This window comes from Cetorhinus maximus, chromosome 21, assembly GCF_964194155.1.
Source record: "Cetorhinus maximus chromosome 21, sCetMax3.hap1.1, whole genome shotgun sequence".
NCBI lineage: Eukaryota > Metazoa > Chordata > Chondrichthyes > Lamniformes > Cetorhinidae > Cetorhinus > Cetorhinus maximus.
Window position 1 is genome coordinate 75,907,574 of NC_135899.1, and position 19,905 is coordinate 75,927,478.

The 19,905-nt window shown below is 42.1% G+C and overlaps 1 protein-coding gene across 1 annotated transcript in view; it reads right to left on the reverse strand.

The window, feature by feature from the left end:
- The window catches only part of LOC144696013 (uncharacterized), a 30,596-nt gene extending 11,006 nt beyond the window's left edge, over positions 1-19,590 (reverse strand). The window contains exons 1-2 of the mRNA XM_078567184.1: positions 19,246-19,590; positions 1,408-1,579 (exon numbers count right to left, since the gene is read on the reverse strand). Coding sequence (XP_078423310.1) covers positions 1,408-1,538 — 131 coding nt within the window. The 5' untranslated portion in view covers positions 1,539-1,579; positions 19,246-19,590. The remainder of the gene's footprint in view (positions 1-1,407; positions 1,580-19,245) is intronic.
- Positions 19,591-19,905: the final 315 nt, after the last annotated feature.

Consider the following 19,905-nt stretch of genomic DNA (forward strand, 5'->3'; position numbering starts at 1 on the left):
CAACAACCCTGTACAAAGCTGTAACTCAGTGGTAGATAGCACCCTTGCCTCTGAGTTAGGAGTTTGTGGGTTCAAGTCCCTCTCCAGAAATTTGAGCACAAAATCTCAATTGTCATTCCAGTGCAGTACTGAGGGGATGCTGCACTGTTGGAGATGCTCACTCAGACTTTGGAAAGAGCATGCAGTTTGTCTCAGAACAAAGGCAGTTGTTCTTACATCACTTCTTTATGGATGCGAGGTTTGGACAACCTACCGGCATCACATAAATCAACTAGAAATATTCTATGCTGTCTGAGATCAATTCGCAACATTAGCTTGCAGGACAAAGTCATCAGCACCGAGGTTCTTGCAAAGTGCTGCATTCCGGCATTGAGAGCATGCTCATCAGAGCTCAGCTTCGCTGGGTCAGTTACATGGTTCACATGGAGGATTCCCACATACCAAAAGCAGTACTCTACAGCCAGCTGAACACGGGAAACCGCACACCACAGGGCATCACAAACTTAGATATAAGGACAATTGGAAAGCCAACCTGAGAGCTTGCAAGCTGGATCCCAATACATGGGAAAAAGTAACTTTGGACAGACCCAAATGGAGAAGTCTCTGTCATCAAGTGATTTTGACATTTGACGAGAATAGAGTCAAGTGCCTTCAAGACAAGCAAGTGTGATGCAAAGCCAATGCCTCAATCCACCCCTTCAACACTGATTTCATATGCAGTATTTGCAATCAGTTATGGAAATCCAGACTTGGCCTAACATTACACATGAAATTACATTAACCTAGACTGTAAACTGGTCTTTTTTTACTAGGGTATTCATCCGTCAAAGCAATGGCTTAATCTGTTAAGGAGACGCTGTCTTTTGGATGAGACTAAACTGAAGCCCCTTTGGCTCTCTCGGGTGGACATAAAAGATCCCATGGCACTATTGTGAAGAAGAGTAGGGGATTTCTACGTTGTTTTTTGGGTCAATATTTATTCCCAACAAACAAAGAAAAAGATCAGATTATCTGCTCATTATCACATTGTTGATTGTAGGATATTGCTGCATGCTTGTGGGCTGCTATGTTTCTTACATTACAGTATTTGTACTTCAAAAGTGTGAGTTGTAAAATGCTTTTGTCCACAGGACCCAAAAGGTGCTAACAAACGCCTCTTTCCCTCGTATTTTTTACTTCACATTCATTTTAACATGGGCAAGCCTAAAAGATAAAGTTGACAAATTTCTGATTCCATTGTTTGCTAATGGTTACCAACTTTTTTTCCCCCACTTAAATATTTTAAGAGGACAATTTATATATTGAAGGCTATTTCAGTACTCTGCTCACACAAATACAGATATGTACATAGATTTTTGAGAGACCTATTAACGTGGACTGTCCCCAAAAAGAACTCCAAGATCCTACCTCCAACAGGAAATGCAGGCATTCACGAGCAGGATGAGTAACAGTAGGAAAACAATGGACACAGCCAAGAACAACTGAGGAAAGTACAACAGACCAGAGGCAATCGCCAAACTTTGAGAAGCTGGAGCCATGAAGAACCCGGGCTGCAGTGTCGTCCAAACATGCGAGACCCCTAAGAGAAATCAAAGTATCAGCTCCATAAGTTAGCGTTCCGTGTAAGAAAATGGAATTATCATCACTGAGTCTCCCACCATCAAAATCCTGGTAGTCACCACTGATCACAGATCTCAAATCTACTAGTCACATAAGTACTGCGGCTATAAGAGCAGGCCAGAGGTGGAATCTTCTGTGGCAATTGACTCCCCAAAGTCTCACCATCACCTACAAGGGACAAGTCAAGAATGTGATTGGATCGTTTCCACTTGCCTGGATGAGTGCAGTTGCAACAACACTCAAGTTGCTCAACAACATCCATGGCTTGATTGGCAGTCCATCCACCACCTTGAACATTCACTCCCTCCACTTCTTGCAGTGTTTAAATTACTGCCAGCCAGGCAGAATGATTTATATAAGCACCTACACCTCTACAAATACCCCATACTTCATATGTGAGCCTATACAGTGGGTACTGGTAGGCTATTTAACTTTGGTGGGCATCACAGCTGAATCCATCTGCTTTCCAGCAAGGATCACTGGACGACAACCAGAAGCAGGCTCAATTTGTTTCCACCCTCTGTCCTAATCCAGAGCATAGGATCGTTCTGAGTGAGTGAAGGAAGGTGGAAAGAATGAATTTCCTCATCTGCAAGTGTCCAATTCAAAGTAATACAGTTAAGCACTAGTCAGAGCCAGCTGCCATTGTAAAAACAGCAAACACAAAAGTGGCCATTTCAGAATAAGGAGTGATTAAAAACAAACGTATAGAATTGCAAAACCCAACTGGTTCTGCACTTTTGGCAACTCCCCACTCTCCCTCTGTGTATACTAGAGGGATCCCTGTAATATAAAACTGTCAGAACACTGCTTCAAAAAACTTAAGCTAAATTGATATAAAGATTATGAGGAGCATGTCCAACCTCACCAACACTTACCCGATCTCCACATACTTTATAGATCATTGCACCCTACTGGGTCTCTACAAAAGTGGGCAGGCAGAATACAATATTTTTGAACAAACTTCAGCAGGTTACTTATGGAAGCATATTCTGTTTGCCCAGATTCTTCTAGTAGACAGTCCTGTTTTCTAGAGGGCTCTGACAATTTCTAGAACATAACACAAAAAAAGCCATAACAGAAATTCATTTCCTCCCTCCACTTCTGTGTCTAAAGACATGGGCACATAGTTAAAGGGGTTTTTATAAAGAAACAGAACTCACTGATCCCAGTAAATTCATAAACAGGCATATCAATTTAACTTTCAGTTAGTCTAAAATAACACACACTTACCACATGGGGTAAGGACAAACTAGAGTTTTAATTAGATTTCCAGCAACTCTGACATGATCATTAATCCTACTCCTCTCCTTTAAAACCAGACACACAAAACCTGTATTAAAACTCAGTCTGGCCCCTATATTTTCCTTTACTATCTCAGAACCCATTTATTCTCTCCCCCCTCTAGAGTTTCTGCTGATTTGGCAAGGTTGCTTATCTTGGTCCATATAGAGAAATCTACACCAAACAGAGGTGGGAAAAAATGAGTTAGACTGGTCAAACAGACACAATCAATCCAATGAGCAGACAGACCCAAACAATTAATTATCAACCCAGACAATTGCATACCTGGGAATTGCCAAGGTGAGTTTTAGTGGCAATGTAATTGAGTGAGTTGGCCAAGAGAGGGACTCAACCTGATCTCAATTAAAAGAGCCCCATCCCTCTCAACGACCACGCTTACCAAATCCCCACTCCCTGTTCTCATGGTTACCAACACCCCACTCCTACCCGGTCCCACGGTCAACGTGCTCCTTTTCAGAAGAGTTGGCACCTAGGGTAGTAAATTTAACTAGACGAACTAGTCAAGCTTGTTCCAGTTGTGACGAGTTAACTGAAAATAATTCAATTGGGAGTAGCTCAACTGGATCAGTTCCAACTCCATTGAAAACTGGACCTGTTGATAACTGATTTTTCTTCCTGGGCCCAGAAGGGCAAGTTCAGCAGTTGCATGGGTATACCACTGGTTCCAAGTTCCCCTCCAAGTCACACACTGACTTGGAAAAATATTGCTGGTCCTTTGTTGTTGCTGGATCAGAATACTGGAAATTCCTATCCTATAGCACTGTGGGTGTACCTACAGTACATGGGCTGTAGTAGTTCAAGACGACAGTCAAGGGCAATCAGGGGATAGGCAATAAGTGCTGACCTTGCTCACATCCCATGACCAAAGTTAGGAAAGAAGTCTGCCTCTCTGAGTTTGAAATCTACATGCCTTTCAAATGTACACTTTGCATTTTAATCATTGTAACCTAGAAAGATTTAGAACTTTAAAACATAAGGGATCTAGAATGAGTAACTCATGAGCGAATAAAATTATGCATTTTGTTTATAAACGGCATGTCTTGAGGTTTCTTTAAAAATCACATTCCAACCTTGTTAAATACAAATAAATTATTATGAATGTTGTTAGATTTCTGGTTTCAATACTGTTCTGCTTAGTTTCCTGAAAAAGAGCCAAGTTACACCAGTGTTATATGCGGATACCTTTCAGTACCTCACCCAAGTGACCCTGCGTTGAGGTGACAGGAGGTTATAGTGCCATTAGGAACAGGAGGAAGTTACTCAGCTACTCACAACTGCTCTGGCAATCTATTAGATTTTGGTTGATTTGTACCTCAGCTCCATTTACTTGCCATTGTTCCAAAATCCTTGAGGTTCTTACCCATCAAAATCTATCAATCCCAGTCTTGAATACTGTACTTAATCTGAGGGTGCATTGGTTGTCACGTGTGCAGTCCAAGACCCCCTATACCACCCATTGCAGAAAACCCAAGGACCCTCTCTTTCTGACTGACCTTATCAGCAGCAAAAGTGGGTGTAGATGATGGTTCTGGCAAACAGCCACCTGTGGGCAGCAGTTGGAGAGATACTAAAGATGTCACCAGCAGATCCCTGGAAGGAGGTGACAAAATTCAGGGCTGTGGTGACCTCAACTGCCACTGGCAATTCATGCCTACCTGGTCCACTGGGAAGGAGGTCTTGTTCTAGGAAGCTGCAGATGTCAGCAATGACCTGCCAGGAAACTCTGAGCCTCCTCAGCCATGTCCAAAATGGTGATCCTCTGCCTGTATACCCTTGTGTTGGGGGTAACACTTCCTGTGAGTTGGAGCTCCTCTCTCTCCTGTGGAGCAGCGGGATACTGCTTCCTGATACCAGGCATTTTTGATGTTTTAACCCTCTGCATGCACCAATACATGTCACCCTCTTTGCTAGCCAATTAGTCCCACTCTGTTGCTGTTTCCTGATAGCCATGCAATTTTTTTTCCCCCTTCAAGTAATTAGCCAATTGTCTTCTGATAGTTCCAGTTGAATCTACGTCCATCACCCTTTCAGACAGTGCATTCTAGATCACGACAACTCACTATATAAAAAAATTCTCATTTCCTTCTCTGGTTCTTTTGTCAATTACCTAAAATCTGTCTCCTCACTTTCAGATACTGGTTGACTCACTGTATACAGGTTGTGTAATCTAACTAAAACATGCTAACCGGATGATCATCACAGTGCTGTTTGTGGAATGTCACTACGTGTAAATTGACTACCACATTTCCCTACATAACAATTACTGCGGTCCAAAAGTAATAGGAGAAATAATAATGAGATACATATTAGAAAAGATATTTCCACTTGCAGACATGAAAAAAATAGGTAATCACCAATAAATTCAATAAGGAATTAAGGACAAACCTCTTTACCCAAGAGTGATTAGGATGTGGAACTCACTACCACTGAGAGTAGTTGAAACAAATAGCCCAGATGCATTCAAGAAGAAGTTACAATGATCTACTTCTGTGCTGTAAATAATTGATGAACCAAGGCTCTGCCTGTCCTTATGGGCCTATGTAGAAGATCTAATGGCATGGTTTTGAAGAAGAGAAGGGAGGTTCTTCCCACTGTCCTGGCTGATATTCATTCCTCAACCTACACCTAAAAGAGATCATATAGTAATTATTGTATCTCCAACAGTGAATCACAACCCTACACTACATTGGAATGATATACTAGTTTGCTCATATCCTAGTTTGCACCTATATCTCATTCACTTGTCATCCCTGTGTTCGGTGATTTACATTGGGTCCCAGTCCAGCAACACCTCAATTTTAAAATTCTCATCCTTATTTTCAAATCGCTTCGTGGCCTCATCCCTCCTTATTTCTGCTAGCTCTGCCAGCCCTACACTCCTTTGAGATATCTGCATTCCTCCAATTCCGGCCTCTTGAGCAAGTCCAATTTTAATCTACCATTGGTGGCCATGCCTTCAGTTGCCTAAATTCTGGAATCCTCCGTAATCCTCTCTACCTCTCTCTCCTCTTTCAAGATGCTCCTTTCAGCCTACTTCTTTGACCAAGCTTTTGGTCATCTTTTCTAACACCACCTAATGTGGCTCATGTCAAATTTTGATCATGCTCCTGTGAAGCATCTTAGGATCTTTTACAGCATTAAAGGCAAGAAAGGAATGTCCGTTGGCTGTTGTTGATTTAGGCTGTGCATTTCGGTGAGAGTTGAGCCTGCAATTTTCTGACTCAGTGATGTGGCTGAGCCAAACTGACAACCAGTATTCCTTGCAGTACTTCTTTTGCTTCTGGAGGATAAGTTGGCTGCTTTTGACACTATTTAAGGTACTAAATAGGCACTCAACTCTATATATCCTGCTTGCAGAGAGAGCATACCTATAAAGTTCCTTCAGATAATGTGACTTCAGCAAAAAGGATGTTTGCAAGTGTGATGGCAGTTTTCACTTTACAAGCTGAAGCATAAGAGGCTGCATACTTGAAAATTGTATCACTCTTTCTTCCTCCTCAAGTAAGGCCATTTACACCTTCAGTAAAAGCTACTTTTATCTTCATGGAACTAGGGGATCCATTGATCAGAGAGTAATATCTGGGGAATGAAAGCACTGAGTGAATTAACCAACTGTGAAGCCAAGGTCATATGGTGAACAGTATTTTTATTGTTGTTGGGAAACCAGGTGAAGGTCATGGGGTGCATTAACATGGTTGAAGGAAATGGGTCTGATGAGATAAACCAACAAGTGGAGGTTAAATTCAGTCAGTGGAGGGATCTCCCTCAAGAGAAGTGACAAAGCAATGCCCTTGTTATGGGAATGAAGGCAGACTGAATTGAATCCTCCTTGTACTGTGTGCTTCATTGGTGCTGGTGTGGCTGAGTGAGACAATGTGATGTGCAAGCCTTTGGCCAACTGGAATTCAGACTGATGATCACAAATGTGGATAATGGAGGTATCTGTTTCAGAGTTGTAGAATTCAAATTCCACTCCAGGGACTTGGACACAAAATCTTGGTGGACCCTCCCACTGCAGTACTGAGGGAGTTGCTGCGCTGCCAAAGGTGATGTCTTTTAAATGAGTCATTAAGCCCAAATCTGACCTCTTGGGTGGATGTAAAAGATCTCATAACATTATTCAAAGAAGAGCAGGGGAGTTCTTCCTGGTGTTCTGACCAATATTTATTCCTCAAATATCTTCCCAAAAAACAGATTTTCATCTCATCTCATTACTGTTTGTGGGACCTTGCTGTATATAAATCGGTTGTTACATTTCCTACATTACAATAGTGACTATACCTCATAAGCATTTAACTGGTTGTAAAGCACTTTGGGACATCGAGGTTGTAATAATGCTGTCTAAACGTAAGTCTGTCTTTCTTGTATTATTTGTGTTAAAATATTTTGTCACAACTAGAACAGCCCCATGTCCCAGCTTGGATCCCTCTATGCTCCCAAATCTAGCGCATGCTCCACTCTTTCCATTGAAGATAGAGCCTATAGCCGTCATGCCCCATAATCTGGAATTCTCTTGCTAAGTCACTCTGCCATTTTCCAATATGTTTTCAGATCCTTTCTCTTCTAATGCCTTCATTCACGTCCCCAACTTTTCTCCAGTTGCTGCTCAGCATCCGTTCCTTCCACCTTCTTTGAAAAGTACTTCCAGGACACCTTGATAAGTTATGGGCGCAATGTACGTGTAAGTTGTTGGTGTTATAATGCTTATTCAGTATCATATCACTATTTATTCAATGCTAATTAAGCTGATAATTAAATATTTTCACATGCTCCTTTTTGATTCTGATATGGGGGAAAAGTTCCTGTGGGCATTAAGTTAGCCACACTGTGGTCATTGCAGGAAAACTTGCTGTCTTTGCAATTTCTAATTAAATGCCCCAAAAACAGACACAATTTTACTCCAAATTGTAAGAAAGGCAATCTTGTCTATCTCCCTCCTTATATTCAGCATTCATGTAAAATAGAGTGAGTTAATCTTTTGATTCGACCCTTTAGCAGAGACTTGTAGTTCTTTTGTTTTTGAGATCAGGTTAAAAAGCCACAGATACATGGTTTATGTTGGAACTACTATGCACAGAAGTGTTGGCTGCTGGAGATTTCTGACAAGCCACAGGGTGAGGCAATAGTGATGCCATTTTAAACAGGTACTCAAATGTTGGTAGAAAATGCCTTGCACACAATACAGGCCAATGTACTTCACATGTGTACACTTAACAAATGTCTAGCACCTCTCATCAGCAAAGGGAGTAAAACAATCACAGTGATCAAAAAACACAGTATGCTTTTTTTGTCTTAGCAAAAAATGCCCACAAAGGTTAAAGTTCACCTGCATATGCTGTGCAAATAAGTATTAAGACTACATGCCTGCCAATGTTATCTATTATCCATTTTTGTTTACTGATCATATATGTAATTAGCCACATGTGATTAGTAGTTAATGTATTGGACAACATTGGTACAGAAGCAAACTGCTTACTTAATGGCAGAGCACACTGGAAACACTCAGCAGGCAGGCAGCATCTGTGGAGAGAGCACTAAAGAGTTGACACTTCAGTTCAATGACCTGTCATCAGAACTGTTAATCATGTTAATAATCGTAGAAATACCTGGAAAAACTCAGCAGGTCTGGCAGCATTGGCGGAGAAGAGCAAAGTTGACGTTTCGAGTCCTCATGACCCTTCAACAGAACTAAGTAAAAATAGGAAAGGGGTGAAATATAAGCTGGTTTAAGGAGTGGGGGGGTGGTGGTTGTTGGGACAAGCAAGCAGTGATGGGAGGAGATAACCAAAAGATGTCACAGACAAAAGAACAAAGAGGTGTTGAAGGTGGTGATATTATCTAAAAGAATGTGCTAATTAAGAGTGGAGAGCAGGACAAGCAAGGTAGCTCAGCTTCTTCTTCGAACAGAGGCCCGAACAATCCCCATTCACCACTACTCCCCGTCTGGCTGAACTTGTTCTCACACTGAACAATTTCTCCTTTAACTCCTCTCACTTCCTCCAAATAAAAGGTGTGGCTATGGGTACCTGCATGGGCCCCAGCTATGCCTGTCTCTTTATGGGGTATGTGGAACATTCCTTGTTCCAGTCCTACTCCGGCCCCCTCCCTTGACTCTTTCTCCGGTACATCGATGATTACTTCGGTGCTGCTTCATGCTCTCGTCGGGACCTGGAAAAATTTATTAATTTTGCTTCTAATCTCCGCCCCTCCATCATTTTCACATGGTCCATCTCTGACACTTCCCTTCCCTTCCTTGACCTCTCTGTCTCAATTTCTGGTGATAGACTGTCCACCAATATCCATTACAAGCCTACTGACTCTCACTGCTACCTCGACTACAGCTCCTCACACCCCGCTTCCTGTAAGGGACTCCATCCCATTCTCTCAGTTCCTTCGCCTCCGTCGCATCTGTTCTGATGATGCTACCTTCAAAAACAGTTCCTCTGACATGTCCTCCTCCTTCCTTAACCGAGGTTTTCCACCCACGGTGGTTGACAGGGCCCTTAACCGTGTCCGACCCATCTCCCGCGCATCCGCCCTCACGCCTTCTCCTCCCTCCCAGAAACATGATAGGGTCCCCCTTGTCCTCACTTATCACCCCACCAGCCTCTGCATTCAAAGGATCATCCTCCGCCATTTCCGCCAACTCCAGCATGATGCCACCACCAAACACATCTTCCCTTCACCCCCCCCAGCGGCATTCCGTAGGGATTGTACCCTCCGGGACACCCTGGTCCACTCCTCCATCACCCCCTACTCCTCAACCCCTACCTACGGCACCTCCCCATGCAAACGCAAAATATGCAACACCTGCCCCTTCACTTCCTCTCTCCTCACCGTCCAAGGGCCCAAACACTCCTTTCAAGTGAAGCAGCATTTCACTTGCATTTCCCCCAACTTAGTCTACTGCATTCGTTGCTCCCAATGAGGTTTCCTCTATATTGGAGAGACCAAACGCAGACTGGGTGACCGCTTTGCAGAACACCTTCAGTCTGTCCGCAAGCATAACCCAGACCTCCCTGTCGCTTGCCATTTTAACACTCCACCCTGCTCTCCTGTCCACATGCCTGTCCTTGGTTTGCTGCATTGTTCCAGTGAAGCTCAACGCAAACTGGAGGAACAGCACCTCATCTTCCAACTAGGCACTTTACAGCCTTCCGGACTGAATATTGAGTTCAACAACTTTAGATCTTGAACTCCCTCCTCCATCCCCACCCCCTTTCCGTTTCTTCCCCCTCCCTCTTGTTTTTTCCAATAATTTATATAGATTTTTCTTTTCCCACCTATTTCCATTATTTTTAAATGTATTCCACCCATGGTTTATTTCACCCCACCCCCACTAGAGCTACCTTGCTTGTCCTGCTCTCCACTCTTAATTAGCACATTCTTTTAGATAATATCACCACCTTCAACATCTCTTTGCTCTTTTGTCTGTGAAATCATTTGGTTATCTCCTCCTATCACTGCTTGCTTGTCCCAACAACCACCCCCCCCTCCCCCAAACACCTTAAACCAGCTTATATTTCACCCCTTTCCTATTTCTACTTAGTTCTGTTGAAGGGTCATGAGGACTCGAAATGTCAACTTTGCTCTTCTCCACCGATGCTGCCAGACCTGCTGAGTTTTTCCAGGTATTTCGGTTTTTGTTTTGGATTTCCAGCATCCGCAGTTTTTTGTTTTTGTTTTTATGTTTTTAATCGTGTTCAAAGCCCTGTAAGGAGATGGCTTCATACTCAGTGAAGGAAATATGTAGCCTAGTGCGAAGCCAAGTTCAAAAAATTCTCACAGGACAGGTGCTTGATGGCTGACATGGACACGATGGGCCGAAGGGCCTGTTTTTTTGCTGTATAACTCTATATGTTGAGAATATAGGAAATAGGAGGATGAGTAGGCCACATGGCCCCTGCCGTGTCCCACCATTCAATAAGACCATGACTGACCTTATCGCAGCCTCAACTCCATTTCCTGCTAGCCTCCGGGACCCTTGACTCCTTTATAGTTCAAGAATATGTCTATCACAGCTTTAAATATAGTCAATGACTCAACCTCCAAAGCTCTCTGAGGTAGAGAATTCTAAAGATTTACATCGCTCTGGGAGAAGAAATTCCTCATCTCTGTCTTAAATGGGAGACCCCTAATTCTAGGTTCCCCCATGAGATGAAACATCCTCTTAGCATCTACCCAGTCAAGCCCCCTTGGAATCTTAAACATTTCAATAAAATCACCTCTTATTCTTCTAAACTCCAGTATAAGCCCAACTTGCTCACCCTTTCCTCATAAAACAATCCCTTCATCCCAGGAATCAACCTAGTTAACCTTTTTAAACTGCTTCTAATGCAAGTATATTCTTCCTTAAATAAGGGGTCCAAAACTGTACGCAGTACTCTAGGTGTGTTCTCATCAACGTTGGATGATGTGGTAAGGTGTCACATAAATGCATACACTTCATTCTTTCTTTTCCTGTTTTTATTTCAGTGCGAGAAATCTCTTATTCTTACTTTGCAGTGAGTTAAAAGTTTCTTTTTGTGCCTAGCATCTATTTAAGCTGTGATGAGGATGCAAAGAAGCTGCAAAAGAATATAGAGTGAGCAAAACCATGGCAGATGGAATATAATATTTGAAGTTATCCACTTTGGTAGAAAAAAATAGAAAAGCAGAATATTTTTTCAATGGCAAGAAACTGTAACTGTCATATTCAGAGGGACCTTAACACACACAACTCAAAGTTAACATGCAGGTACAGCAAGCAATTAGGTGCATTTATTACAAAGGAATTGGAGTATAAGAAATCTTACTACAATTATATAGGGCCTTGATAAGCCCACATCTGGTGAACTGTTTACAGTTTTGTTCTCCTTACTGAAGGAAGGGTATACTTCTCTTAGAAGGAGTGCAACAAAGGTTCACTAGATTGATTTCTGGGATGAGAACATTGTCCTATAAGGAGAGAATGAATAGATTAGATTTATATTTCCTAGAATTTAGAAGAATGAGAGGGAATCTAATTAAATCATATAAAATTGTTAAGCATAATAACCGAGGACATCAGACTTCTGAGGAATTGGGACCAGTTCTGGGGCAGATGGGACCTGTAAAAGTTGGATAGGTTACACCTTAAAAGGACCAGGACTAATATCCTCGCAGGGAGATTTGCTAGTGCTGTTGGGGAGGGTTTAAACTAGCTTGTTAGGAGGATGGGAACCTAAGGGGTACAGGATCCTGAGGGGTACCTCAAATTGGAAGGAAGTAAAACTGGTAACAGGAAGTAGAAAAGCAGCAAGCGAAATTAGAAGGCAGGTGAAACGAAGGCAAGCATCAACTTGTCTTAGAATGTGAAATAATGTTAAAAAGACAAAGTTAAGGGCACTCAACCTGAATGCACATGGCATTCTCAACAAGGTAGATGATTCACAGGCACAAATAGATGTAAATGGGTATGATCTAATTGCCATTATGGAAACATGGCTACAGGATGACCAAGACTGGGAACTGAATATTCAAGGATATTCGAAGTTTAGGAAGGACAGGCAAAAAGGAAAAGGATGTGGTGTTGCACTGATAATAAGGGATGGGATCAGTTCATTAGTAAGGAGGGATCTCAAATCGGAAGAACAAAATGCGGAATCTGTTTGGGTGGAGCTAAGAAACAGCAAAGGGCAGCAAACATTGATAGGAGTTGTTTATAGGCCAAACAGTAGTGGTAGTGTGGGGCATGGTATTGATCAGGAGATTAGAGAAGCATGTAGCATGGGTAATACAGTAATCATGGGTGACTTCAATCTGAATATAGACTGGGTAAATCTAATGATCACTAATATTGTGGAGGATGAGTTTCTGCAGTGTGTTAGGGATGGTTTTCTAGAGCAGTATGTTGAGGAGCTGACTAGAGACCAGGCTATTTTAGATCTAATATTATGTAATAAGAAAGGGCTAATTAATAATCTTGTTGGAAAAGAACCTTTAGGGATGAGTGACCACAATATCATAGAATTTTACATTATGTTTGAAAGTGAGATAGTTCAATCTGAAGCCAGGGTATTAAATTTGAACAAAAGAAATTATGAAGGTATGAGGGGCAAATTGGCTGAGGTGGATTGGTAAAATATATTAAAAGGTATAATGGTACACAGGCAATGGATAGTCTTTAAATAATTATTACATAGTTTACAGTAATTATACATTCCTTCAAGGCACAAAACCCCCCGAAAAAAGTCAGTCAACCTGGCTAACAGAGGTGGTTAAGAATTGAATAAGATTTTAAAAAGGCCTATGAAGTTGCCAGAAATAATAGTAAACCCGAGGATTGGGAGCATTTTAGAATACAGCAAAGGAGGATCAAGAAACTGATAACAAAAGGGAGCAGAATATGAATATAAACTAACCAAAAATATAAAAATAGACTGTAAAAGCTTCTATACATATATAAAAAGGAAACATTTGGCTAAGACAAATGTGGGTCCATTACAGGAAGAGTCAGCAGAATTTATAATGGGGAAATAGAGAAATGGCAGAGAAGCTAAATGATTACTTTGTGTCTGTCTTTACTGAGGAAGATACAATAACTCTCCCAGAATTAGAGATCCAAGGGAATGGGGAGAATGAGGAATTAAACAAAATTAGTAAGAAGGTTGTATTCAAGAAATTAATGGGACTGAAGGTTGATAAGTCCCTGGGACCTGATATTCTACATCCCAGAGTGTTAAAAGAGGTAGCAATGGAGATAGTGGATGCATTGGTGATCATCTTCCAAAATTCTACAGATTCTAGAATGGTTCCTACAGTATGGAAGGTAGCAAATGTCACCCCACTATTTAAGAAAGGAGAGAGAGAAAATAGGGAACTACAAACCTGTTAGCCTTACATCTGTAACAGGGAAAATGCTGGAATTTGTCATAAATGGACACTTTGATAATAACAATCTGATTGTGCACAGTCAACATGGATTTATGAATGGAAAATCATGTTTGACGAACATGTTAGAGGTCTTTGTGGATGTTACTAACAGAATTGATAAAGGGGAGTTGGTGGATGTTGTGTGCTTGGATTTTCAGAAAGCTTTTGATAAAGTCCCCCACAGGAGGTTTGTTAACAAAGTTAAAGCACATGGGATAGGAGGTAATATACTGGCATGGATTAATGATTGATTAACAGGCAGAAAGCAGATTAGGAGTAAACAGGTCATTCTCGCATTGGCAGGCTGTGACAAATGGGGTACCGCAAGGATCAACACTTGGACCACAGCTGTTCACAATATATATCAATGATTTGGATGTTGGGACCAAATGTATTATTTCCAAGTTTGCGGATGACACAAAGCTAGGTGGGAATGTGTGTTGTGAGGAAGATACGAAGTGGCTTCAAGTGGATTTGCATTCATTTAGTGAGCAGGCAACAACATGGCAGATGGAATATAATGTGGAAAATTTGTTAGGAGGAACAGGCATGCAGAGTATTTCTTAAAATGGAGAGAGATTAGAAAGTTTAGATGTACAAAGGGACCTGGACGTCCTTGTCAATAAGTCACTAAAAGCTAGCATGCAGGCGCAGCAAGCAATTAGGAAGGCTAATGGTATGCTAGGCTTTATCTCAAGAGGATTTGGATACAGGAGTAGTCATAGAGTCAGAGGTCTACAGCACAGAGAAAGGCCCTGTGGCCCATCGAGTCTGCGCCAGTCAAACAAGCACCTAACTATTCTAATCCCAGATTCGAGCACCAGGCCCATAGCCTTGTATGCCATGGCATCGCAAGTGCACATCCAAATACTTCTTAAATGTTATGATGAGTAGTGAAGTCTTGCTTCAATTGTATAGAACCTTGGTTAGACCTGGAATATAGTGTGCAGTTTTAGTCCCCTTACCTTAGGATGGATATTGTTGCCACAGAGGGAGTGCAACAAAGCTTCACCAGACTTGTTCCCGGGATGGCAGGACTGTCATATGACAAGAGATTGAGAAAACTGGGCCTGTATCCCTTAGAGTTTCAAAGAACGAGAGGTGATCTCATTGAAACCTAGAAAATACTTGAAGGGATAGACAGAATAGATGCAGGTAAGATGTTTCCCCTGGTTGGGGAGTCTAAAACCAGGGGACATAATTTCAAATTAAGGAGGAAGTCACTTAGGACCTAGATGAGGAGAAATTCTTTTACTCAGAGGAGTGTGAATCTTTGGAATTTTCTACCGCAGAGAACTGTGGAAGCTCAGTCAATGAGTATGCTTAAAGCAGAGATTGACATATTTCTAAATACCAATGACAAAGGATATGGGGACAGTGTGGGAAAAAAGCATTGAAGTAGATGATCAGCCATGACTGTATTGAATGAGGGAGCAAGTTCGACAAGCTGAATGGCCTACTCCTGCTCAACTTCTGACCTCATTACAGCCTTGGTTCAAAGATGGACAAAAAAGAGTTGAAATCCAGAGATGAGGTGAGAGTTACTGCCCTTGACATCAAGGCAGCATTTGACCGAGTGTGGCATCAAGAGCCCTGGAGCCCTTGGATCAAGAGCAAAACCGGAGTCAATGGGAATCAGAGGGGAACCTTTCCGCTGGTTGGATTCATAGCTAGCACAGATGATGGTTTTGGTTTTTGGAGGTCAATCATCTCAGTTCCAGGACATTACTGCAGGTATTCCTCAGGGTAGTGTCCTAGGCCCAACCGCTGCTTCATCAATGATCTTCCTTCCTCATAAGGTCAGAAGTGGGATGTTTGCTGATGATTGCACAATGTTCAGCACCATCCACTACTCCTCAGATACTGAAGCAGTCCATGTCCAAATGCAGCAAGACCTGGACAATATCCAGGTTTGGGTTGACCAGTAGCAAGTAACATTCATGCCACACAAGTGCCAGGCAATGACCATATCCAACAAGAGAGAATCTAACTATCATCCCTTGACTTTCAATGGCATTACCATCGCTGAATCTCCCACTATCAACATCCTGGGGGTTAACATTGAGCGGAAACTGATCGGGACTAGCCATATAAATACTGCGGCTACAAGAGCAGATCAGAGGCTAGGAATCCTGTGGCAAGATACTCCTGACTCCCCAAAGCCTGACCATCATCTACAAGGCACAAGTCAGGAGTGTGATTAAATACTTGCCACTTGCTGGGATGAGTGCAGCTCCAACAACACTCAAGAAGTTCGACACCATCCAGGACAAAACAGCCCACTTGATTGGCACCACATCCACAAACATTCACTCCCTCCACCACTGAAGAATAGTGGCAGCAGTACCATTTAAAAGATGCATTGCAGGAACTCACCAAAGCACCTTCCAAACCCATGACCACTATCATCTAGAAGGACAAGGGCAGCAACTACATGGGAACGCCACCATCTGGAAATTCCCCTCCAAACCACTCACCATCCTGACTCGAAATATATCGCCGTTCCTTCACTGTCACTGGGTCAAAATCCTGGAATTCCCTCCCTAACAGCACTGTGGGTGTACCTGCACTATATGGACTGCCGTGGTTCAAGAAGGCAGCTCACAACCACTTTCTCAAGGACAATTAGGGATGGGCAGTAAATACTGGCCTAGCCAATGACACCCTCATCCTGTAAATGAATAAAAAAAATATTCCTATGAACTTGACAGGGTAAATGCTTGGAGAATGTTTACCTTGGCTGGGCGTCTAGAACTGGATGTCACAGCCTCCAAATAAGAGGTCAGACATTTCTTCATTCAAAGCGTTGTGAATCTTTGGAATTCTCTACCCCAGAGAGTGTTGGTTGCTCAGTTGATGACTATATTCATGACAGAGAGTGATAGATTTTGTGGTATAAAGGGAATGAATGAAGGGATGTGGGGATAGTGTGGGAAGGTGGAGTTGAGGGAGAAGATCGACCATGACCTTATTGAATGGCGGAGTAGGTTCGAAGGGCCAGAAGGCCAACTGCTTATTTTTTTAATGTTTCATCTGGTCACCATGGAGATTAGGGGAAGCAAAAACAGAGATTCCTTCAATCACTAACAGTAAATTTGTTTTTTTCTTTCAATATTTAATTTTTGCTATAAAAAAATCACTTTAAGGGGTGGTATTTGAAAGGAGATTCTGTATCCCCTTGTAACATAGCCCAAACTTGCCAATAGCTACATGTGGCTAACTGGAAATCCAGATGGGACAACATTTAAATAGTCTCATTCACAGGGCACATGCAGGTGAAATTTCTCCTTGGGTGTTGTTAAAATTATGACAAAAGCACAGATTGCTAAGTATTTTTGAACATCCTGACTGCTTTATGTCTTTTGTTACTGAATTATGTTGGATACTTATTCAGTAAATATACACATGAAGTATATTTACAAGTATTGTGGGTAAGGATAAATATTGAAGTAAACAAATTAGCAGGACCTAGGGGAAAGAAGCGGGGCAAATGGGACTATTTGGATAGCTCTTTCAATTACCTCCTCCTGTGCTATATCATTCTATGAGTATCACATACTTGCTCACTAAAGCCTCACAGGAGCTTCACCAGGTAAAACATGAAGTATCTTAATTAAAAATCTGAAAGTGGAAGCTGTCAAATATTTTTGAGATAAAATAATATCGCCTTGGTCACATTGGAGGCTAGTCAACGATTGCTCTTGGATGAGACTATTCTGGCAGAATGATACTCACTCGCCTCACAACTGGAACCAAATACTTTAGTGGACCACCTCCTCCACCAGGTTAATTTAAACAGCCAGGTCTTAGACATAAAACATTAAGAGTTTCACAATCAGCTAAAAGAACAGGACATCAAAACCCACTGCTTATCCCTACCTCCCCCTCACCCTCCCCCCTCCACACAGCCTGATCGATAAAGGCATCACCCAACGTAGCACAGAGCCATAGATACCAGATAGAAAAAAAACTTGCATTTCTATAACACCTTTCACAAGACACCGCAAAGTGTTTCACCATAAAGGAATTTACATTTGAATTGTAGTCACTGTTATGATGCACACAACAAAGAGATAAATAATCAGTTAATGGGGGTGTTGGTTGAGGGATGAATTTTGGCCTGGCCACAGAGAATTTACCTGCTCTTTTTCGCAAAAATGCTTTGGGGTATTTTATGTCCAGTTGAACAGACAGAGAAGGCCTCAGTTTAATTTCTCATCCAAATGATAGTTTTAATTCAGCATGTCATCAGTGATATCCCTCCAACAATGCCTCCACCCATCCCACCCCCCCACCACACCTAGCGAAGCCTTTACAATAGTGCAACATTCCATTAGCACTACCCCCCGCCCCGACAGTGCAACGCTCCCTCAGTTCTGTCTCCCTGACAGCGCAGCACTCCCTCACTATTGCCCCTCCAACAGTGCAACACTCCCTCACTCTGCTCTCCTGACAATGCAGGGCTCCCTTGGAACTGCCTCTGACATTGTAGCACCCCCAAGGTGCTGCTCCACCAACAGTGTAAAGTTTCCCCAATACTTGTCCTCCAACAGTTCAATGATCCCTCAGTTCTAATTCTTCAACACTACAGCACTCTTTCAGTACTCCCAATCTAACAGTACAGCATGTCCTCAGCCTTGCCCCTCTGACAGTCCAGTACTCATTCAGTGCTGCCTATCCAACAACGAAAACTCTGTCAGCACTGTGTGTCTGAAGGTGCAGCACTCCTGTGTTCCCCTTCAGATAGTGCAGCGCTTCCTGCCCCTCTAACACACTCTAAATTATGCACTCAAGTCCTATAGTGGGACCTGAACACACAACTCAGTGAGCCTGTTACCGACTAAGGCATGGCTGATATAAGAATACCCTAGATTCAACTAACCACCTATACCAAGTAAGCTTATCTTTATTGGTGCAGTACAACATTCTTAACATCCGTGTATTGAGATAATATCAGCCTCAGTGTATGGCTGTGTGGCATTTGGGTGGGGACAGGATGGAGCTCAGCCATGATAACTATCAAATTTCTTTACACGCTAGGATTGCATATGACAAATGGTCACTTTGGTGAAATATCCAGGGCATTTGGATTTCAGTGAGAGGAGCCTGGACTCTGGCGGAGTCAATGTTTTCAGAACACAGAGCCAGATTGACAATTTAACCTTTTAAACATACTCACCCAAATGCTACACACTCCACTCACGCTCAATTACAAAGCAGCTATAAAGGGAGTAAAACCGTGAGTTACCTTTACAAGTCGACCCACTTGATGTTGTTTGCAACTTGGAGCAGGTGATGACTAAAATCAGAGAATTTGCTGAGGTCGAGTTTTTGCCAATGAGCTCTAGTGAGCTGTCTACAGTGTCTAAGAGCTAACATGATTACTGCAGTTTGTCTTTCATTCTGTGTACAGTAATTTACACTTACCTTGACCTCTGCAAGCAAACTGTCGTCTGACTCTATACAGTAACAACAACTCTCTCCTCCTCTGCTGACTCCTAGCCACAGCCAAGCAATGGCCAAAACCAGAATCAGAGGTATGATTTATTTTAGAGCTGGGAGGAAGTGCTTATCTGTTGCTAGTTAATGCACCTTTAGTCAACAATTCAGAACAAGGAGAAGTTAATTTAACAGGTAGGAATGTTTCAGTTCTCGTGTCTTTTCAAACTTGAGAGAACGCGTAAAACACCAGCTCTTTAAGAGACAAAAAGGCAACAAGGAAGAGGAACTTTGTGTGGCTATTTATGGGGAGTGACTGTACACAAAGGTAAAATTGAGTGCCTGAGTATTTTAAACTAAAAGGAATGTTGGATTTAACAGAGATTTATGTGTGGGTGGGGCGCTTAGCGGTTTTGGCACAAAGCTATGTTAAACATTGACTTCATGATGTTAGAAAAGAAATATCCAAACCACACAAACTATTTCACTGTCAATACCATGGGATCACAGGTTTATCTAGGAATGTAGCTGGTGAATAGTCCTTTGTACCCAGTGAAGTCAATTTGAAAGTGGACACTTTCTACCACTGTTTAAAATAAACTAGTGATAGCATCTGTTTAATTTTATTTTATCATGTTTTAGACTTTG